Source organism: Heptranchias perlo, chromosome 2 (assembly GCF_035084215.1).
Source record: "Heptranchias perlo isolate sHepPer1 chromosome 2, sHepPer1.hap1, whole genome shotgun sequence".
NCBI lineage: Eukaryota > Metazoa > Chordata > Chondrichthyes > Hexanchiformes > Hexanchidae > Heptranchias > Heptranchias perlo.
Window position 1 is genome coordinate 119,807,623 of NC_090326.1, and position 24,547 is coordinate 119,832,169.

Sequence of the window (24,547 nt, forward strand, 5' to 3'; positions counted from 1 at the left end):
GGGGAGAAGTTCAAAAAGGCAGATGCATAACAGACGTCTAAAATTGTCCTTATCCATTGAAGATAATTTTCCTATGGGGATGACAAGACAGGGGATGAAATTTAATTTCAGTAGGGTTGTAAATCAAGCAATAGTGGAACGGCCACCCATTATACACCCTGTCCGATTTTCCTTCCCATTAAAGTCAAGAAAAACTTGCAAGGGATATCAAAGTTAACAGTAAGAATTTTTATAAATACATTATAAATATAAGTAACATTCGCGCCAGATGAGTGCCAGGCAATGACCATCTCCGACAAGAGAGAATCTAACCACCTCCCCTTGACATTCAACGGCATTACCATCGCCAAATCCCTCACCATCAACATCCTGAGGGTCACCATTGACCAGAAACTTAACTGGACCAGCCACATAAATACAGTGGCTACAAGAGCAGGTCAGAGGCTGGGTATTCTGTGGCGAGTGACTCACCTCCTGACTCCCCAAAGTCTTTCCACAATCTACAAGGCACAAGTCAGGAGTGTGATGGAATACTCTCCACTTGCCTGGATGAGTGCAGCTCCAACAACACTCAAGAACCTCGACATCATCCAGGACAAAGCAGCCCTCTTGATTGGCACCCCATCCACCACCCTAAACATTCACTCCCTTCATCACCGGTGCACCGTGGCTGCAGTGTGTACCATCCACAGGATGCACTGCAGTAACTCGCCAAGGCTTCTTCGACGGCACCTCCCAAACCCGCGACCTCTACCACCTAGAAGGACAAGGGGGCAGCAGGCATATGAGAACAACACCACCTGCACGTTCCCCTCCAACTCACCATCCCGACTTGGAAATATATCACCGTTCCTTCATCGTCACTGGGTCAAAATCCTGGAACTCCCTACCTAACAGCGCCATGGGAGAACCTTCACCACACGGACTGCAGCGATTAAAGAAGGCGGCTCACCACCACCTTCTCAAGGCAATTAGGGATGGGCAATAAATGCCGGCCTTGCCAGCAACGCCCACATCCCATGAACGAATAAAAAAAAATTAAGAGAAAGAGAGTGGCAAAGAGGAGTGTGGACCCATTAAAGACAGCACGTGATATTGTAATCGACAATAAAGGAAGGGCAGATTTGTTAAATGAGTACTTTGTATCCGTCTTCACAGTCGAGGAAGAGGATAAAATATCAATGGTACAAGGAAAACAAAATAAGACAAGAATAGGAACATATTGGATTTAATCTAAGTTTAAAAATGGTAATGGAGAAAATAATGGGACTTAAGATAGACAAATCTCTAAGACCTGATGGTTTCCACTCAGGGTCTTAAAAGAAGCAAGCAAGTTAATTGCAGTTGCGTTAGTCATAATTTTCCAAAGCTCTCTTGATTCTGGAATTTTGCCATTAGTTTGGAATATTGCAAGTGGCACTTCAATATTTAAGAAGGGAGGGAGGGAGAAACCAGATAACTAAAGACCTGTCAGTCTAACATCAGTTGTGAGAAAGTTACTAGAAACTGTCATCACAGACACAGAGACTGAGACAGAGAGTCAGCATGGATTTGTGAAGGGTAAATCATGTCTGGCTAATCTAGTTGAATTTTTTAAGGAGGTCACTAACATGGTGGATAAGGGAGTGTCACTGGATGTTGTCCAAATGGACCTCCAGATAGCATTTGATAAGGTTCAGAAATTATGAGCTAAAATGTAAGCGCATGGAATTGGAGGTAACCTTGCAACATAGATTGGAAATTGGTTGAGAGGTAGGAGACAAAGAGTAGGGATAAAGTGGAATGTATTCTGATTGGCAGGATGTGACAAGTGGTATTCCCGAGGGATCTGTGCTGAGGCCTCAGCTTTTCACTATATATCAATGACTTGGATGAAGGAATAGAGCAGTATATCCAAGTTTGCAGATGACGATAAGTTGCAGTAAGTTGTGCAGATGGGAGCAGGAAGTTACAAATGGACATGCACAGATTGAGTGAGAAGGTAAAACTGTGGCAAATCTGTGGTAAATGGAGTTCAATGTGGGAAAGTATGATCTAAGAAAAACAATCGGAGTATTTTCTTAACAGTGAGGAACTCGGGACTATAAAGGAGCAAAGAGATTTGAGTGTCCATGCATACAGATCACTAAAAGCTGGTGGACAGGTACAAAAAGTAATCAAAAAGGCTAATGGAATGTTGGCCTTTATCTCAAGGGGGTTGGAATACAAAGAGGTGGAAGTTATGCTTCAGTTGTATGGAGCCTTGGTTATTTGGAGAACTGAGATCGGTTCTGGGCAGTGCACCTCAAGAAGGATATACTGGCCTTGGACGCTATGCAGATTCACCAGAATGATACATGGGCTTAAAGGGTTAAATTATGAGGACAGATTGCATTAACTTGGCTTGTATTTCTTTGAGTTTAGAAGGTCAAGGGGTAATCTAATTGAGGGGTTTAAAATGACAGAAGGATTCGATAGGGTAGACGCAGAGAAACTATTCCCACTAGTGGGGCAATCCAGAGCAAGGGAGCACAATCTTAAAATTAGAGTGAAATCAGGAGGCACTTTTTTACACAAAGGGTAGTGGAAATCTACAAATCTCTCCCTCAGAAGGCTGTGGCTGGGTCAATTCAAATTTTCAAGACCGAGATCGATAGTATTTTGTTAAGTAAGGGTATCAAGGGATATGGATCAAAGACGAGTAAATGGAGTTGAGGTACAGATCAGCCATGATCTGACTGAATGACAGAACAGGCTTGAGAGCTTGAATGGCCTAGTCCTGTTCCTATGTTCCCATGAAAAGGAAAATCAGGTGAAGTGTATAACTGGCAGCTGATCCTCTACTGCCCATTTTGCTCCCCTGCCCAAGTTGAATTTTACCCCCATAGTATTTACTGAGGTAATCTTGCCAGATCTAGTGGTGGACAACCAGGCCGGTCATGCACCAGATATACTCGAATCTGCACCCTTCGGACTTGAGTGCAGAGGTGGGAGCTGTACTCCGTGAACCATGAGGTTGCAAGATCATTAGTGGCTTAGAGGGGAACAGGGCATCAAAGGCAGGAGCTATTGAGAAGGTTGATAGCAGCAGCAATATTGTTGTGGGCTGAGGGCTGGAGTATGAGTTAGGAGATAGAAAGTATAATGGAGAACAAGTTGGGATGAAGTTTTTAAATCAGGGTGGAAGATAAAGCTAGTGGAAGGAAATGTAGGCAGGGAGCTGTAGACAGGGAAATAGATGCCCTGCACAGTGACTGAAACCACTTACACTAACACACTTAAAATTATCTCAATTAATCATCCACAACAAGAGGAATTTCGAAATATTTTTCACATCAGAATCACTCCATACTTTTTTTCTCATGGTGACATGTTTGAATTTTCGGAAATACTACAGCACCTACTGGGACAAAAAGTATAATATTTACTTTGCACATAAATCGCACTATTAAAAGTAAAACATATGTGATGGCCCCCCAAAGTCAAAAATAATTTCAATCGTTGCTCAGTCAACTGTATTAAAAGTGCTGTGAAGTCATCAAAAGCCTGTGCCACTCTTCTGCAATTTAGCAATTAGTGTCACACAGATTGTAGTTCTCCAAAGCCTTATTTGATCTCCTCACACTAAGTAAACACAGCTGTTAATCATGGTGGCTTTAATCAAAAGGAAAACTAAACAATGCATTAATACTGAAATTGCCAATTACCCTGCAAGATTTCCTCATTAAATGCTTCAACTTAGTGTCATATCTGGTGCCTACTGGGCAAAACAAAACAAACTCAAACTAATACAGATTGCTACTTGATGGCATTCCTGGGATGCACCTCACGTTTTATGTTGTGAATCTGACAAACAGTGAAACAAGCTGTATTGAGCTGTCGAAAGGCTGAGTGGGCCATCTTACCCGTTAGACTGCACCCTTCAGCTCAAAACGAATTTCAGCCATAACTTGCTGGAAGTGCGAGCTGATAGCGACATGGTGAGAGTAACGGGGCATCTGGGACCTCAGTGAGTGGTGGGACCAACAGGGTATCCCCTTAACCAATGAGATTTAAGGATGGAGAAAGAAACAGGGACGACTAAGAAGGAGGGTGAATTACAATCAAATCAGGGATGGAAAGAGAAATAAAGAGGGGGAAAGATTGGATTAAGAAAGAGAGAAAAAAGATACAGAAAAGAAAAGTAAGAAAAAAAAATTAAATTTAAAATTTGACATTTTTAAAATCTCTAAGAACAATTTACCACCTAAAGGAATGAGACTCCAGTTTAAACTGTGCAATGTGATTTACACTGCATTGGCAATCATGACGTCGTTTAAAAAGGTACTTATGATGTTAATTACCAGACTTAACTTTCTATGAGTTTAATGGGCAATTAATTTCCAAATCCAGCAAGTTCTTAATAATAATGGGAAGACTAAGGGCAAGATGCTTGTGTGAAGCAAACGGTGGAGCGATGTAAATCGACCCGCAGTTTTGGAGATTCACAACTCATGGTAATTCTCTTAATCCCCTGAACTTGCTGGCTGACTTGCACATTAATAATGGCATGCATCGTTAACACACTGTTATTTTTCCAGCAAGATCCGGCCCATAGTTTTGAGATGAGTACCAAAGGCAGAAGTACCCGCTTAAGATATGACAAGGCGCAGCACAGACAAAGCATTTCTACATCGCTGCATGTGGATATTTTGAAGAAACAAAATAAATTTTGTTCCTATCAGAATCAAGAACGAGGGAGCTTGACCAGGGCCTCAAGAGTGAAGGTAAATTTAAAAAATAAATTGTGAAAAACAAACACTGTCAGCGGGGGAAAAAAAACTAATCATAACCCAATTACCTTTTTCAATAAGGAATGGACTTCGACGATGAAAGCCTAATATTTTTGTACATAATTTAAAACAGTAAATGGAGTGCACAACACACACAATGCAATGATAGGTTAATTCTGCAAGTGCAAATGGTAAGAGTTTTCAAGGCTGGAAAAAGCCATTACACCCAAACAAATCTGTCCCTTTTTCAAATATCAACCCTACCTAACTTCCATAAATCCTTCTCTCTCAAAAAACATTTCTAATTGTCTCTTGAACCCATTTAGGTTGCCTGATTAAATGGCCTCCTTTGATAGCACTTTCAAAACTTTTATTACCCTTTTAAGCATTAAACTTCAGGTGGATTTCCTTTCTTGTTTTAATGTAACCATTACTCTATTTGCCTCCACTAGGAATAACTGCCATTTCTTACCAAAGTCTGCCAGTTTCAGCTCCCCATTATCACTGATGAGTAAGTTCTGAGGCTTCAGGTCTCGGTGCAAGATGTATCGCTGATGAATATAGGAGAGGCCTCGCAGCAGCTGAAACAAAAAGAGCTAAAAAGGGAAAAAGGAATGAATCTACACAGCAATAAGGCGGCAGTGTGAAATGTCAAGACAGTTCCAGAAATCTACATTTTTCAATTGAGATCTGTAAACAATGATTCATGTTAAAATATGATTACTCTCATGATAGTCCACTGAGTTTTTAAAAAATTGTATTCCTTTTAAAACAATTAATTTCTTTTATACATTCATCTTATATTTAAAATGAACTCTTCCTGTTTATAAGAGGGATCCTTTGTAAAACAGAATACTGTATTACAGTATCATTTTGAAATGTTTTCTCTCCAATGGGTATGTTTTCTGACTGCTCACCATCCTCTAACCTGGATTATCGTAGGTGTTAAGCTTTTTTCATGACCACCATAAGTACGTCCTACAATCAGCCAGCAGGATGTATGATTTGAAAAAGGGCCAGCAGGAACATGTCTATTTTTACTCTCTCATGACCTCTATTCCCTCAAGATGGAATAGCTTAATTTTCCACATTACTCGAACTGAACAAAATGAAGCATTAGCTTCTTTCAAAAAGGGCCAACTACCCCTTTTTCAAAAGCAAATTCTCCCCTTTCAAATGGTTGGAATCAAGTCCTCGGTCATTTAGGGCTTCTGTCATGTAGGCTGATGGCAATAGGGGGCAGTTTTGGGGAAAAATACATCTGACTTATTCCAATGTGTCTTCTCTTCCCCTTTTTAAATTGATGGTATTCCTCACAGTAGCCATAAAAACTCCAGAATACTGCCAGAGAAATTTCAATATTCAAACGGGTCCCTTGCTGCCTGCCCAAAAAGTAATTACGGTGAAGACTGCAAAAATGTTGGCGAGTCATAAGCAACATCCTCCCCCCTCCCCCAGACTTAGCATGCTCAGTTTGTAAAGTATTTTGAACTTTCATGTTGTATGTTTGCATGGTTCCTGCACTCTGTTGATACTGAATATTTGTGGCTGCAGCTTTTCAGTAATCAGAAGGATTGCTGACCCAGTATGTGATTTGAATCAGTTAGAATAAACTTTGAAAATTCCTCCCAAACCACATGAAAGCAAATAGTTTTTATTCAAACATCCTTACGCTCTGATCAAAGTCATGGAAATGCTAAGTGCTTCTCTACACTTTATCTGACCACAAAAAAATGGGCCATTCTTGTAATCGTTAGCTAACAACAGATCTGTTACAATATCACAAAAAGTTAGACTGGAAGACAAGCTTTATACCAAGTTAACTTAAATTGGATTATGTTTTTGTGTACGAATCATACTTGCCAACCTAGAAAAGTAGCAAAAACTGAGCAACAGCTTCAAAAAAGCTGACACAGCTCTGAAGGCTGAAAAGTCAAGAATGGCGCTGACATGTGAAAAGTAATTACACATACTTTGTAAATTAAGCAGTAGGTATATACAACATTCTTTCATGTGTACAGGGGGGAGGAGAAAATAATACATGAGCGCCTGAAGGGGAAATCCAAATGTTGAAGGCACAAAATTTTAAATTAAAAATGATGCATTTTATGCAAGTTAATGCTTCAGAATTAATAGATTTTTAAATTAAGAAAAGTTACAATTAGATTTAACAGTTCAATCTGACCATTACTTCCCCAAAAGTTACCTCAACAGTCACTTTCCCATATCTGACCCCTCCACCACCAAATTCACAAAAGCATTCTACTCTCTGGATCCAGTTCATAGATATTGAACATAAGAACATAAGAAATAGGAGCAGGAGTAGACCATCCGGCCCGTGGAGCCTGCTCCGCCATTCAACAAGATCATGACTGACCTTCTACCTCAATGCCATTTTCCTGCACTATCCCCATATCCCTTGGTGCCTTTAATATCTAGAAATCTATTGATTTGCACCCATCCAACTCTCTACCGTTTTAAAAGAGATGATTCCTTCTCCTCCAACCCTCCCAGTTCATACTGGCAGTCTTTCCTGTTAATTCAACCTGCCATTTTCATTCTCCTCCAATCCACTCTTCCCTTCTTAGATTTCCTCCTGTCACTCCTTAACTCCACCCTAATTCACACTAGCACTATTCCTCCCCATTCCCTCTCTTTTATTGCTGGCACTCTCCTTTCACTATCAAATTAAAGCATTGCTCCAACCGCTGCCCCATCCCCCACAAAGTACCAGTCCTAAGATTATTCCCCTTTCCTCCCCAAAGCATCAATTCAGCTTCTGCCTTGTGACTTTTTCCTTCATTTCTATCTTCTTCCCATTGCAATCCATTTCCATCCCCCTCCTCTCCCCTTTATTTCCATTCAACTCTCTCTTTCATTGCAATCTATTTCCCCCCTTCCTTCTTATCCATTCTTCCTCTTTTTCGCTCCCCTCAGTGCTATTCCTGCCCAACTCCTGCTGTGAAGTGATTCTGATCACTGTGCACTATAGGTGGGAACTCTTGTTTTTGTGACAATACCCACCTACAGTATTTTTTAAATTAATTCATGGGATGTGGGCGTCGCTGGCAAGGCCAGCATTTATTGCCCATCTCTAATTGCCCTTGAGAAGGTGGTGGTGAGCTGCCTTTTTAAACCACTGCAGTCCGTGTGGTGACGGTTCTCCCACCGTGCTGTTAGTTAGGGAGTTCTAGGATTTTGACACAGCGACGATGAAGGAACGGCGATATATTTCCAAGTCAGGATGGTGTGTGACTTGGAGGGTGAACGTGCAGGTGGTGGTGTTCCAATGCGCCTGCTGCCCTTGCAGCAGCAGGAATGACTTTACAGTCAGACTCAGATAGAAGTGGCAGTGAGGGAAGAGGAGGCTGGTTTGTGCTGATTTCTGTCAAATGCCAACGCTCAGTCCAGGCAGCTAAAACATCAATTGTGAGTATAAAATGCTGACAGTTGGTAGCTGACATTAGTAGCCCTGTGAATTAAAGACGATGCTGCAACCAATGATTGTACTCCCAAAATGTATAATTTTTAAGTCTCTGTTTTCTCCTTTATTCTATACTGCACTGGAACAAATTCAACATTGTTAGGAGCATAAAATGACAGTCAATTTTTTAAAAAATTGCCACTTTGAAAATAGAAGTCAGATGGCACAATTCTGGGAAGATCGGCATCCCAAGATTTAGAGATACTAGTTTAATTGAATGGTCAAATAACTACAAATAATGTAAATCTAAATCTATAGTTAAGAGATTTTGGATGTGTATCAGACTCACATTAACAAGAAATTGCAGGCACCAGTGAAGAGGGCTATAAATTCACTTTCCGTGCTACAATCTTCAGAGCCTCACCACAGCAACTGCTGGCATCAGTCAGCCAGCAATGTCCCGTCATTTCTCACAGGATTGCTGATTTATTCGGGGGAATGTCGGGACCAAAATCACACGGTTTTACACCTGGCGCAGAGCCTTGCTAGATGTGAGCATGGATCGCAGGCAAGGATATAACACTGTGGCTCTAGTTCTCCAAACCATGCTTGTCGCCAAATGAGGCTTCACGCTGGTAGCAGAACCTCGCAATTTTGGCCTTATCATTTTATAACTTTCTTATAGCATTAGGAACTAAATGCATTCTCTGCACTGGTCACTCCCCAATGTCTTGAGATCCATCTATTTTATTCCATCTATCCATTTCTTACAATGCATAAATCAACCGTAACAGGAACATGAATGTACAGAGGTTTTCAGATGCGAAGAAGATCACCAATGTTTGTGCCAGTTACCCCGACAACACCGACCACCCATTTATCCATGCCCGTTCAGAAATAAGCAGACATTTCTCCCGAGACTGGTGGACAGCTGCTCAGTAACACAAACATATCAATATCAATGGCTGTATCTTTATTTAACGGCATTCTCTCTTATGCAGGTGGCAGAGACAATGGTCGGAACACTCCGCTGCCAAATCATGCGAACTGTACACAGAAGAGTCTAACAAGATTTATACTACCACAAAGATAAGAGTGTGCAACTGCTAATTTTAAAAGATTGATCCATAGACATTACACTGATTACCATCCAGCCTTAGGAAGATTTGCAGTTATTTTGTTGCCTGTTTCATCCTGTTAGAGAGCCATGACAGATTGATGGCGGAGGCGGACAATAAGTGGGCATGCAGACACAAGAGGATGCAGCTGCCAAAGGCGTTAGTGATGCCATCATCCATAATAACTGAGTTACTGGGCACCACTCACATACTCACACATGGTGCACTGTAATAGATAAGGACAGTCACTACATATATACATGCCCTTATTTACTCATACCTCCTTAAAGGACAAACCTTTACTCTTTTTATTTTTAATCTTTTCCATAAAATTTAGTATTTTTACAAATAAACTAAAATATGAAAAATAAATGTGCTTATACCATGCTACATTAGGACTACAGAAAAGGATCTGTCTTCTATTTGATCACTTGATTTTTTTTTTGTGAAAGCTTGTACAAAGGTTAATGATGAAAGAACCACTTTCTAAAGATAGTGTCTGTTCCATCTCATCACACAAGCAGCGACGTAGTCTTGATATGCTGGAAATTGAAGGAGTATATACACCGCAACAGAAATGTGCCCAATTGGAAACCCCCTAAATGATCATGCGGTAGTCTGTGTAACAATGATTTGACGTGTGAAGCCCTTGGAAGCTGTCAGCGGCCGAAGCTTTTGATTACATGTTACAGATTGAATGAATGAGTGACCTGCTAAAATATGGGTATGCACGAAATAACTATAAAAGGTTGAGTGAAAGCTTGGCATGGGCAAGCAGTAAATGTGGAACAGGTTAATAGGCAACATCTCATCGTGGAATCTTGGGCTATCTACCTAGTATATTTTCTTATTCATTCTCAGGATGTGGCTGTCACTGGCAAAGTTGGCATTTATTGCCCATCCCTAGTTGTCCTGAGCAGGTATTGGTGAGCCTTCTTCTTGAATAAGCAGTTTGATACGATTTACTGATAGCGGCTTGCTAGGCCATTTCAGCGGGCAGTTCAGTGTCAACCACGTTGGATTGGGACTGGAGTCATATATAGGCCAGACCGGATAAGGTTGGCAGATTTCCTTCCCCCAAAGACATTAATGAACTAGTTGGGTCTTTACATCAATCCAACAGCTTTATAGTCACTATCGACCTGGTATATGGTACTGTTCGGTAATCTTACATTGAGAGTTGCTTAAAGTATGCTGTCTTCACCCACATCTCTTCCTGTATCCCACAGGTACTTTAGGCAGCCAGGCAAGGTGACCTGCCATGTTGTGGGGTAGCTGCACTGGAGTGCCAAATGGTGTAACTCTGCTCACACCCAACTGATACAGCAGCACCTCCACTTTGCCAGGAATTTGGATGCTATTGCATCACGTCTCCATAGACTCTATCTCCAGTTTCCACATTTAATTTGGCTGCCACTGATTTTAGCCAGCCAGTTCTTAGCCCCAACTGATTTTATCTCCTTTAAGGGCTTCTGATGACACCAAGCTAACACATGAAGAATCATAAAATTACAGGACAGGAGGCCATTGTGCTATAAGAGATAGATAGAGGCTGCAGTCTCTATTCTATTTCAAAGCTCTTCCCCACATTCCTTTTAAATGTTATTATAAGCCTTAATAGTCATTTATGGTGAAACGTTGTATGTTCTAATAACCGTGTATGAAAAATTATCTATCTTCCTCCTGCATTCTTCTTTTGACAATCCTGAATCTGTGCCCCTTTGTTACCTTCAGGTGTGCTGCTCCTGCCCAACCCTAGGATTTCCTGTCCCGGACTACTCACCTGGTCTGGGGCACCCCATCCATAGGCCCATCCCCCTAGCCAACCTTAGCATTGATGGAACAGGCAGAACAACAAGATGCAGCTGCAGGCCTCAGACATTGGAAGCATCTGGCTGCTGAACTCCAGACTAAAAAATTTTTGGAGGAGTCTTACCTTGAATTCTTCATTCTTCCCCCATGACCCCTGCTGGCCCACCAGTTGGCAGGTTTTCAGAGGCAGGCAGAATACCATCTTTTCTGAGTGCATCTGTGATGGGGCATCCAGGAAGTCTTCCATACATAAAATTAGGCGAGAAGTTAAGAACACCTCCTTCTGCATCATTTAAATGACTGCATCAGGCAAGTGCCGAGTACAGGCCGGGGAGGCTCACTCTGCCCCATCCCAAGGAATGCCCCAGAAATCCTGCGGCAACTTAGAGGTGGAGACCTGGTCTCCACCCCTTTCTCCTAACCTTTGCTCCCAGAAAACTGAGATTTCCCTGGAGCCAAGGGCCAGCAAAAACAGCCCTAATATCTTCACTGAAGAAGTAAAAAAAAAATTGGCGGAGAAAAAAAAAGTTCAAGCATGCTTCACATGTTCTACAGAAGTGTTCTTTTTCCTGGTAAAAGGAATGTGCTAAAAGTCTTCGGAGAACTGGTATTTAGAAAACTAATTAATCTTCTCAGGCTCTGTTTGTACATCTCTAATTAATAAACTCAATCCAATTCTTAAAGGAAGCTTATTTTGCCTGAAAAAATGTGAAGCAGATAGGCTCACTCCTGCCTGTCTCCAAGGGTCCAAGAGTTCAATTATAGAGAGGCATTGGCAGAGGCCTAGGATCAAATCATCATACTCTATCTTTCTCTAATTAGACAGCAGTGAGGAGATGAACAAGAGAAAATATGGGAAGTGAAGAAATAGTAATGACTGAAAAATTGAAATTTTGTCTGCAACATCAGCCTCCCAACCATTTTCTGTTAACTTTAGAAAAATATGAATCCATTTATGATAACTACTGAAACTGACTTGACTATGATAGGGCTTGGTAGCACCTCCACCTGATGTATATATTTTCCCCTCTTCTTTTAATGATTGGAAGCTAAACTCCAAAACTCCCCCTTACAAATAACTATCATAGACTGGACTTCCTCAATGTCCCAAGGATTAATTCTACAATCATTGATGGAAGTGCCTTGCTTTGACAGGCTTCCAAGATCCAGGTTACTTTGGTAAATTGTCGAGCTGGACCACTGATGAATTGTGGAAGCATATCAGTCCTTTTACATCAGGATTCATATCTTGGGGTTTTCAAGATATGACCCTGGAATTTCTAGCTCTACCTTAAGTAAGTCACTCAATGTCAATGTTTTGATAACACAACCTCGAATATATTCTATCAAATACATTCCAAGGGTAGAGAGGTCTTCAGGTATTGTATCCTATATGCTGGGACTGAGGAACCTGAATGTAAGCTTGTAGAGAGAGGAAGTTCCATGAGTCTATGGCAGACAAGAACCTTGTTCCACTGAATTTCAATGTAACTATAGGCTATGGCAGTTTCAGCCTGTCACTTTTCTGATGCCAATCTGAAGACCAACTAAAGGACCTCACCTTGGATCAATTCACTCGTTGCTTCTTTGTGAGTTGGGGATTTTATTAAGTATTGCTTCAACAGCATCTTCAACATCAATGTCCACTTGGGTACCAGAGTCAAGAATTTTAGAAAATGGATTGAATCCAATTTCTTTTGTCCTCCTAATCTTTCTTGGTCTTATTTTTTTCGCCAGGAATGTCCACGGGAAGAGGTAGAAATGGCTAAACGAATGCTTGTGATGACAAGTAGAATTTGCACAATGCAAAATCATGAGGAAGACAGCTAATGCTTCTCAAACTCTCGAACAAAAAAAAACAAACCAGGTTTGCAACACATAAAATTCACTGAAGAAACATAAATCTTGCATGTACAAACAGAAATAAGAAAAGTGAGAAAGATCTTCTCACTGTTGTAATGTAGGTAATATGACTGTGGGACCTTGTTGTGCATAAATTGACAAACAGCAATGACCAGATTATCAGCTTTAATTTTCATTGTTGTTATGCAGGCAAACACATGGAATTGTTAAAGAAAGCTGTACTTTTCCTATTTATGGAAGTTGTGCGGAATGTTGTGATTGCAATTAATGACAATGACAGGAGGAAATAAATGAAGATGGTTATATAATGACACTAATGCAGGGTAGAACTGGAAAATCACATGGCTCCTGCTGAAAAGGTCTGACAGGTCCCTTGTGGATTTCTCAAGTTGGATTACTTGACTTATCCATGGAATTAAAAATGCAATGAATGAGGAATAATGCCATCTTGATGGCCCGTAGACACAATAAAAACAATTCAGTTTAATATATGAGGCACTTCCAGCACACTTCAATAACTATGATGCACATTTTAATTGCAAAACCTTCATTGTTACATATACTTCTACACACTGCTCTTTAATAAAAAGTCATGTGAGTTAGAGGTGCTGCAGTATCAGCCGAGCAGCAGACAAGTGTAAATGTTCATGAATACACTCAATTTGGATTATTGTTATCACGTGATTTAATTAAGTTGACAACTTACAGCTATTTCTAGCATCCACAACTGATGTCAACATCAACAAAGCTAGGATGAGAACTAAACATTCGGCTACACTAATAGCAAGATACAAAATATAAATCTGGAAAAGTTCCATTGCAAAATAATACACTAAAATCTTTTCGAAACTAGTTATCTACTTTTGATATTATGTACTTAAAAATGTAAACTCTTTTGCCTGATGCACTGGGACAAAATCATGTTTGATTATTCAAGAGTGAAAATATGTTTGCATACCACAACTACAGCCTAAAAAAACAATTAGTAACAGAATATAAATAAATTAACTGAGCACGTTTAGCTAAAGCCAAAAATTCCATAAGTTGTAATTAAATGACTTGATGTACACATGATGTGGAAGGAGAAAATCTCCGAAAGCTTGTGAATTTAAAATAAAATTGCTGGACTATAACTTGGTGTTGTAAAATTGTTTACAATTGATGTACACAGGGGGAGGGAAGGCTACAGACAATCTCGTGGTTTAAGGGAAAATGGAAATGAAATGCCATTTAATTCTAATAGCATCTGTACCACCCAATGAGGTTCTTATTTTCCAATCTACTCTTTCCACCATCTGTAAAAGGGGCCTTAATTTGGCATAACATTCATTTATCAGTAATACACCTGCTTGCTCCCTGGCCTGTGAATGAAAAATAGAAATTTGTTTAACTGCTATGAAGCTCATAGCTACCTAATTAGCATATCCATTGCATCAGGGAAAAGGTTGTTCCATCCCAGCACCCACTCTGCCATTTCATTATATGCCCCATCTGCCAAATGTTCCAGTCATAATGTGAGTATATATACTTGGCTTTAAATAATAGCATAGTGGGAGTCTTGGGGCTTCAGGCAATAAATGGAGCATTAATTACAGAGATGACTAAGTTGGTAACTGTACATTTACAAAGGAAAAGACGTGTTAATTTTGAAATGTATTGTCAGGCACACTATTATGTTACAGTCTCATTGGTCAAAACAGAAGGCTGCACAGAAGTAGGCATTAAAACAACATAAACGATGGATAATCTGGATAATTCTGGGTGTAGATTTAAAACCAGTTTGGCATAAAAGTAGTTGAGACTTGCTGTTGCCGTTGTGCATTTAAACCTCAATGGTGGATTGCTCCAGAGTCCAACAGCATATGTTAAATTCTATCAGTTCTCAGCTTTAGCCACAGGAAAGTGCATTCCACTGTGAAGACATACACTATTCCTGTTCAACTAATAGGAGGAAGCCACATCCATCTGCCCACTAGCTAACGGATGTTTAAGCAGCTAAGAAAGGGAGGGAGAGAGATAACAAGTGTACAAACAAAAAAGAATGAGGACAAGGGGATACGTGTGAAATAAAGGCCTTGATTTTAACCACTCCTGATAGGCAGGAGAGGGTCAGGGGTGGGGGGTTTAAAATATTGTGATAAAGCAACCCGACCTCATTCCACCCGTTTAAATCTTTTACAGACACAAATCAGGCTATTGACGAAGCCCCCGCAAAAGGCAGGCGGGGCCTAATTAACATTCAAGAGTCTCAGCCCAATGACATCATCGGTGCTGCGACTTAAACTTAACAGTAAGTCAGGAGTGGCCCACGATGTCGGCTGCCCGGCAACAGATCCAAGACAGGAGGTGCCGACTGACCAAGGTAAGTGCTGAAGATCAGCTCCTTTTAGCATTCCCTATGGGCCAGGAGGCCTCCCCCAGCCCGGATGTCCTGGCTCCCCCCCCCACCAGACCTGATCACGGCCCCAATGTCTTAACTCCCCACCACCTCCACCCACCCCCACCCCCGCCCGCCCCTCTCCTCCCTCCGATCATGACACAAAGCCTTCAGCATCTACTGACTGCCAGGGACCGTCCCCATGGGTCTCCGGCTGCGGCCTCCTGCCGCTTGTTTGCTCACCCGCCTGCCAGCCAGGCTGCAGGTCAAGAGCCTGAAGAAGATGATTTAAATGAGTCTGTGCCATTAAGATCGGCAGGGCCTCCACGACCCTGGCCTTGCCGGGTTCTTTCCACTCTACTGGGCTCCCCCCAAACCCTTCCCACCAAAGTCTCTGAGCAAATGAACTTGTGCTTTTCACATTCTCCAGACAGCAAATAAAAATGCATCATTTGGAAATAACTATTTGCTTTTATATCCATCCTCCAGGACATCCAAAAGCACTTTATTTTGGTTTAGTTTTGAAGCATAGTCACTGTTCTGTGGGCAACTTTGGCAACATCCGACAAACAGCAAAACAAATGACTGACCATTGGTAATGTTGGTTAAGGGAGGATGTTGGCCAAGACAACATGTAAACTCCCTGCTCTTCTTAAAAGATCCAATGGCACAATTTTTAATGTCCACCAGACCAGGCAGACAGGGTCTTTATATAAGTCTCATTGAAAAGATAGCAGCCCAGAATTCCCTGCAACAGCGTGATCAGCAATGTGCACCATTTTGTGCACCGATCTCACCGTTGCTACAAAATTTCCTGGTTTTCTAATTAGAATACGTCACAGCGAGAATTGCAGTGAATCAGAAGTGGCACAGCCAATGGCCAATGCTTGCTAATAGACGCACACTTCTTGAGCAAAACGCAGCGGAGCTTTTTGTCTGACTGATCTCAATATTCAAGGCAGCAAGCCTCTGCTGCTTTAGGTTTCATAAATGTTTAACTTGTATGTGCACCAAAAATAGCTTTCCTTCTTAAGAAAAAGAGCAATGACGTGGCTACTGGATAAAAGATTCAACCTTGATGAAATATTAATCAGAACTTCTGCTATTCTATCATATTTAGTGAGTTGTACTGGGACTTTACATACTTTAATCTGCTGTTAGATTTTCATATCGCCACCGCTATGTGACTCGGAATGTTAGGTTTAAATTGCTCCTGCTGTTTGCTGTTAAGTAAGGTCCCATTGTTAAATAAATGTAACTACTGCAGTAAAAGTCTATTAGGTTCACAGAAGAAACCTCGGAAGAGCAGCTTCACATCTTGTAGTCTCTGTATTGGTTGATGACGGTTGCCACCCCAGTGGCATTACAAGCCACCATGTAGAAGCCAGCGTCAAATAGCCTGTCAAACACTTGCTCCAGGCAAGTGAATTTCAGGTAAGAGGTGCCAATCAAGGTCTTGGCGCTTGTTCAGGGTATCCCCAAAAACCTCCAATGCCAGAACAATCCAGCCACAGGCCATGGTCCTCGTCATCCTCCGAAACTTGGTAGCTGCCTGGTTATCTCTGATTAATGTGTAGGAACCGCAGTAGTCGATGGTTATAAACCCTGATCTCTTCTCTGTGGTCCTGGAGTAAGGAAGATTCTTGACCATCAGACTTGGGAAATGGTCATAAAGGATCAGCTGCTTGTCTGTGAGATAATCCCAAGAAAGAACTGAAGAGGAATCGTTCCCAGTCTATAAAATAACAGCCCCTGTTTACCCTGGGGAGCCCATTCTGGAAAATAGATTCACCAGAAGGGAATCGGAGACACAAGCCAGGGTGTCATGCTTGGTCATGTAGACCTGCCCACCAAAGTTCAGTTCCACCATCTTGGGAAAGGAGGTGGACATCTCACTGATAGGCAAGCTGCTGTCATGAACAGCTATTTCTTGGGGGAACCTCGAGTTGTGAAGGAGACTGTACACAGCTCGCATCTCCCAGGTGAGAGCCTGCACATCACTCACTTGGAAAATATATTCAACATTCGAAGGCAATTTTAACTCGAGTTCTGACAAAGTTTTTAAGTTAGATCTGATCATCCCACAGTCTGCCATGTTGAAAAATATTAGTATACCTATAACTGTCATTTCTGAGGTTTTTTGTGTATTTCTGATTTTTTTATATTTAATCTTATTCTGATTTTTAAATTCTCTTCTGGCATCTGATTTTCTAATAAACTGTGAGTGAAGTTGCTATACGGTTTAACACCTGCAAAAAGACAGCATTCAGCTAGGGATCACGCTCTCTGGGAGCTAAGCAAATGAGCGCAGGCCAACTGGAAAACATGTTTTAAAGAAACCGATCTTAGAGCAATAACTCACGCCACTATCAAATCACCAAGCTCCCACCAATGCTATTATTTTAATCTAAGCAGCAGCTACGATAAAAATAGCGTTAATTCAGGAGTTTTGCGATTGCCATTATTTTACGGGGGGGGGGGGGGCTATAATAATTAATTTCTCACTGTTTTGGTGAGTGCAACAGCACAGCAGCACAAAAGTACCAGGAAATTGTGACCTGGATTAATTAAGGTGCAAGTCACTAACGCCATAATTTCCTGGAACTTTTGCACCATAAAACAACAGACAAGCCTCCAGAAAATTCTGAGCCAGCATTTCCAACAATGCAACACTCCCTCAGCTTTGCACTGAAGTGTCAACCTAGATTATATGCTGAAGTTTGTAATGGAGATTTCTGATTCAGAGGCAAGAATATTACTAACTAAGCCAAGCCGATACTTACATAGTAGTGTGCACAGCAAGTGAGAAACACCAAACCAGCCCATTGGATGTCTGCAATTTTCAACAATTATGACTAGGGTGCTAGAATGGAGTCTCACAGTTATGGTGGAAGCACTGTCAAATTGTATAAATTGAGTTGTCCTGGCAAAGAGGGAATAAGTGATTTGCTTTATAGAGGGGTGCACAGCAAATTAGCTGATCTGACAAATGTGCCTCGCGGCATAAAAATTGAGAGCTGTGATAACTTTCTGCGCCACAGTGAGAGCCATCCATGCTGTGCACCTTGGTTATAGATCTGCTCCTCCAAATCTTCATAACCCAAGCAAACAGAGCTCCTGGGAAAAATCTTGAAAAGTATATCTGGGTCTATCCATCCTGCTGGTCTGACTCTCCTCTGTTCCTGCCTGGTTATTCTGACTTTCTTTAGATCCTCCTGCTGCTCCTCTGTTCCTGCCAATAGATCATGTAAAGTAGGACTCCCATTGGGAAGCCCAATGTGCAGTTCTCATATACCAGCTCAGTAATTCTCTTGAAATAAAATGCTTTCTAAGGGTAATGTAGAATGTAGGAGAAGGCTTTCTGAGCAAAGTGATTTTCTTTTAAAATTCCTGCAGTGAGTCCCAAGATATGGCCAAAGGTCTCCTTAAGCAATCTAAATGAGCAGTGCCCCTTTAACAAAGTACTTCTGCCTTGATGAATGGGTCCTGGCAAACTACCTTTTGCAAATTGCCAAGGGCGGAGAGGAAGGTGGAAGTCCCAGAATTTAGGATGGGTGATGTCATTCCTCCCTAAATCTATAATTTGCATGTGGCTGCCACAGTGAGAGCAGGTGCTTCTTCAGCAGAACCCCAACATAAATCGACCCATTCAGAAATTCCTGACCCCAAAAGGAACAAATCTTGACTAATGCCCTCTCTCAAACCATGACTTTTGGGGCCGATGTTTGGTGCTTTTTAGCTTTATGTTTTTTCATGTGTTCTTATCAATAGAACGCAACACACAGTTTCAAAACAAGTTGGACTATTGGCAGTCCAAAATGTGGCCTGTCTTTGCAAATTGTGTTTGCACACTATTAATTTTTTTCCCAGATTAGGTAGCATAAGTGAGACATCGACAGACCTGAAATTGCCACTGGTGGCTACTGGGAGCACAGAAAGAATAAAACCAAATTGCAACAGGCAAGTCACAAATTTTGCATAGGTAATGCATGTTGAGCAACTTTCTTATGCTAGATTCTTAATTTAGCTGATTTGGTTCACAAATTTGGATATAAGATTACTTTTCAACAAAGAGATCTTCAACAATTCTGTCTTTTTCATGGAGTTGTGGCTCTTGATTCCATTATTCTTGGGGGAGGAGTAGGAGAAAGGGAAAGAGTGGAGTTTGGCCCAATGTTGTTAACAGATTCTTCTATCTTTCCATCATTCCTTGAAAACTGTCCAGGAAACATGCAGTATGTTTGTCTTGGTGAAAATTCTATTGTTCAAATTCATATAAACATATGAAAAGGATAATCATTTGGTCCATCATGCCCAACCCATTCAAACATGGTGCAGTCACACAAACATTGACCCACCCTCTTAATCACACAATATCCTGGAAGACGCAAAAAAGAGAAAAATCTCCAATGCTAATTTAGAAAAACCTCTGCAGAATTCCTCCCCAACGCCCGAAGGCAATCAAGCAAAGATCCAGAAATCGCAGTAACCCAACATCTATACTTCACAACTGCACATATGAATGATGATGGACCCTCTGATTTACCACCTCTCTTTCTTCCCCCTTCCCTTCTTCCCCCTCCCCCAACTCCCAACCACTTCTGCTCTTGTGAGGAAATAACTGGTCATCACTCAGCACTTCCATACCGTGACCAGGCAAGATCAGGAACGTAAACAAACCCATTCATCAATCTACATGTGAAAGGCAGAGCCACTGGGCAGTGTTGAAAAAGGCAGCAAATGAACAAACAGTGTCATGTGGCTTATAAAACTTCTTTTTTTATTTTGGTAAAAGCAGAGGGAAAACCATATTTTTTAAGTCATGATGTTAATTGATGGGGTATATTTACTGATTTTTACATGCTTAACTGGGGAGGGAACGATAGAGTATACAGATATAACCAATAAAACCATCAGGTAAATAAAACTTACGGTAATTACTTCCTACTAACATTCTAAGAAACTGCAACAAAACAATGAAAGCAGACAAGTCAACAATTCAAAAAATAAATAGGCAGATTTTAGATTCAAAAGTTATAGAGCAATATGGGCTCGATAACAGGAAGATGGGAGGATAAGAGGAAGATGAAAATTGCATGTGCAAGTCCTGAAAAAGGGTTTAAATGACAAGGCAGCTTAAATGCGCTTAGCAATTTATCCTCTTTTCCACTTTCTTATGTTCTTTATCGCTGCAATTTTCTGGCTGTGCAATCAAAAGGCTTTGGGTCAGCTCACAAAGACAGATGTCACAATAGCTGCAGCTGTTCCCATGATGACACTATTAATTTCCTTTCAATCTTTGCAGCATGGGCAAATGACTGAAAACCAACAAAATCAACAGCAAAGTTCCATTCATATTGCTACCTAGATTTTCAAGTCAGCTCTTCGCAGAAAGAAAGAACAGAATGAAAGAACTTGCATTTATACAGCACCTTTCACATCCTCAGTATATCTCAAAGCACTTCATAGCTAATAAACTACTTTTTGAAGTATATTCACTGCTGAATAGGCAAATGCAGTAACCAATTGGCACACAGCAATCCCCGCAAACAACGATGAGATAAATCTATTTTCATAGAATCTTACAGCACAGAAGGAGGCTATTCGGCCCATCGTGCCTGTGCCGGTTCTTTGAAAGAGCTACCCAATTAGTCCCACTCCCCCACTCTTTCCCCATAGCCCCGCAGATATTTCCCTTTCAAGTTTATATCCAATTCCCGTTTGAAAGTTCCTCCTGAATTTACTTCCACCACCCTTTCAGGCAGTGCATTCCAGATCATTACAACTCGCTGAGTAAAAAATATTACTCATCTCCCCTCTGGTTCTTTTGCCAATTACCGTAAATCTGTGTCCTCTAGTTACCAATCCTCCTGCCAGTGGAAACAGTTTCTCCTTATTTACTCTATCAAAAGTCTTCATTATTTTGAACACCTCTATTAAATCTCCTCTTAACCGTCTCTGCTCTAAGGAGAACAATCCCAGCTTCTCTAGTCTCTCCATATAATTGAAGCCCCTCATTCCTGATATCATTCCAGTAAATCTCCTCTGCACCCTCTCCAAGGCCTTGACATCCTTCCTAAAGTGTATGCGCCCAGAATTGGACACAATACTCCAGCTGAGGCCTAACAATAATTTATAACAGTTTAGCATAACTTCCTTACGTTTTAGTGATGTTGGTTGAGGCAGAATTGTTGGCCAGGGCATGAAAGAGGAAGGAAAGTTTAGTGGGCGTACTCAATAACAACATGGGGAACAGTGGGGTTCACCTGGAATAGCTCTTGGGCCAGTCCAAATTTGCTGCCCCAATGTTTTAAATGGTACCCCGCTAGCTCACATGGATTGTTTCATAATGGAATGGCCTAGCAAGCAGGGAACATCAATCTGAAGGGTTCCTGTAAAATTCAGACAATTGACATTTTTTTTAAAAACTGTCAGATCAGATGTTATAGTCATATCTTGAAAAATAATATGCATGTTCTCTGAAAATATGAGACACAGACACAAGGAAATGATTACCTGGTTAGAGACCTCTCGAATCTCACTAATAATTGTGTGCACATCAACTAAAAAAAAATGATACAATGACTGTATGACTCTAGGACTTTAGCATATAATCCAGGCTGACACTTCATGCATTGCTGGAGATGCCATCTTTCGGATGAGATATTAGATCAAGTCATCTTCTGCCTGTTCAGGGAGAAGGTCTCATTCTGCTATTTGAAGAGGAGCAGGGGAGGTCGCCTGACCGAAATTTATCCCTCAACCAACACCCGTCAAAACAGATTAACTGATTTATCTCACTGCTCTTAGTAGGACATTGCTGCGTACGACTTGCTGTTGTATTTGCCTGTGTAACAACTCAAAAGTAATTCATTGGTTGTGAAGCACTTTGAGATGTCCTGAGGATATGAAAGCTGCTATATAAATGCAAGTTCTGCTTCATTCATTCATTTGCTACAAAAAATCTGAAGGCCCTGGAATCAAAACATTTTCCTGTAAAATGTGTACCCTTAATTCTCTCAGATTAAAGTATAGTATTGCAGATTATTTAGTAAAAGTAAAAACACTGTACAGTTTACTGCTGATAATTCAAAGTCATTTTCATGCTAAAAAAAAATTAAATTATCCAATAATTTGAGTTAAGCAACATAAATAATGCAGCAAGATGGGAGCTTAGTGCTTAAAAAGTTTGAATCATTAAATAATTTGAATTAAGCTATTTGGAATTAGATTAGAAACTCAGATTAGAAAGAGTATATTTTCTATTAATCTGCTATTTAAAAAGGTAGTAATACAATATTGTATAATTTCAAGCTGCTATGTCGCCATCATATTTACCAGCACTTCCACTTTGCTGAGCATATCCATCCGATATATCCCACCGTTCACCCCAAGCCGTGTACCTCCTGTGGCCAAGAAGACAGAGAGACAATCTACTGACAGGCCTCCAACTACATCACCCTCAAGGTCACAGCCAAGAGGTGCACACAATTAGTCTGAGAAAGCACCCTATTCCTCCGATCACATACTCAGTTGAGTGGGGTTCAAACCTGCACGGATCAACAAGCCGCACTACTGTGCTGTCTAAAAAAATGAACAGCCAGCCAGCAGTTTTATGTTGCTAGTTATGTTGCTATGATATGGTTCTGATGAAGTTCATAAAGTGCTCCAGTGTCCATTTCACCATTTATGACACAGTCACAGCCAATCAATTGGAATTATCGTCGCATATAATATATTGTATAGTGCCAATATGATCCTTATTGTTGTAAATAATTCTGCACATTTGTTACAAATGTAATATTTTACATTTACCAATACTAAACTTATGATGTAATAGAATCTTCCCATAACTTCAGAAGCAGAAACATAATCTACAGACATATTTTTGAAAGTGATAGCTTTGGTTGACTTTCTAGAAGTGTGAATTCATTTAAGCTGCACTGGTGCTTTTCACCCTTCTGTTCCATATTAAAGCATTACAAAATATTGTAATCAAATGTCACAGATATTGTTGCAATGAAAACTGATTCTTTTCTATGGTTTTTACATCTGCCACTCAAAAATCTGTGCATTATAAATCCAGCAACCATTTTTATAATGGGGCAGAAATTGCTCGGAGTGTCGAACCAAAACTGCTCACCGCTCCATAGATTTATACTGACCCACTAACGAAAAGTGGTCTTTTCGTTGGCCACTTCCTCTAATAGGAAGCGGAGAAGAGTCCAGGCGAAGCTTGGACTCTGGGAGAAGCGAGAGGATCGATCTCTCCTCTTGACTGATCAGAGTGTAGTATTTTTGACAAGCTGCGTTCACTGTCTCTGCCAGCTTGAATTATTAAACCAGGAAGTGAAAGGTACAGCATTAAAATCAATATAAAAACAGTTAGACAGCAAAAAAGAAAAGGTTAAGAAATAATTAAATTAAATAAAAGAGACAAAAGGGAAAAGTAAAAAAAATTTGTTGATTAAAAAATATTAAAAAATGACCAAAAACTATTAAAATAAGGAGTAATGAAACTCCACATTTTTAAAAGTTAATTTTTAGTTGTTTGACATTTAAGAATTACTGCGCTGTTAAAACTTAGTTTAGACCTGGTATTTTTAAGCGTACCTGTTTTGTGGCGTAATTAGTTACTTTCCAGCTGGGCAGATGAGCAAGTTTGCACTTTTTCAATGATATCTCTGATTGCAGTGTGCGATGTCCCTTTAATTCGAAGCTGTCATATCGCCAGTGAACCGATAGGAGCAAGTTCCAGATTTCCACGTTTCACTGCACGTGTGCAAATGCATTCACTTGCTCCTCCATTTCACCACTAACAATGGAGAGCGCTGTTGAGCTCTCCGTTATTTCGCGAGCGATTTCTGCCCCATTATGTGCTTGCACAGGGACATTTGTCAAACAGCACACAACATTTGTTTTTTCATGATTCCTTTTTTTTTTGCATTTCATTATCCATTTCTTTTTGTATGTTCCCATTATTTTTAATATTTTCTAAACATGCCTGTGTAAGGTATCTGGCAACTCAGCTTCAACCATTCTTCTTTGTGATTGTGAAAATTCACAGAAACTGCATTGAATTGCTGGGCATAAATTATACTAAATGTAAAGCTGCTTGCTTCATAATTAGAATGGTTTTAATGTACTTAATACTTGCCCACCATAAATTAATGTGTTTTAATCTTGTTTCATTTATTATTTA

At 40.6% G+C, this 24,547-nt stretch overlaps 1 protein-coding gene and 1 pseudogene across 5 annotated transcripts in view; both read right to left on the reverse strand.

Annotated features, from left to right (window-relative positions):
* Positions 1–24,547, reverse strand: part of cdk14 (cyclin dependent kinase 14) — a 634,917-nt gene that overhangs the window by 329,853 nt on the left and 280,517 nt on the right. For all 5 annotated transcript variants that reach the window (XM_068006560.1, XM_068006534.1, XM_068006551.1 and 2 more), the window contains one exon: positions 5,224–5,347. In XM_068006560.1, coding sequence (XP_067862661.1) covers positions 5,224–5,347 — 124 coding nt within the window. The remainder of the gene's footprint in view (positions 1–5,223; positions 5,348–24,547) is intronic.
* On the reverse strand, positions 16,657–17,440 carry LOC137300218 (BTB/POZ domain-containing protein KCTD8-like; annotated as a pseudogene).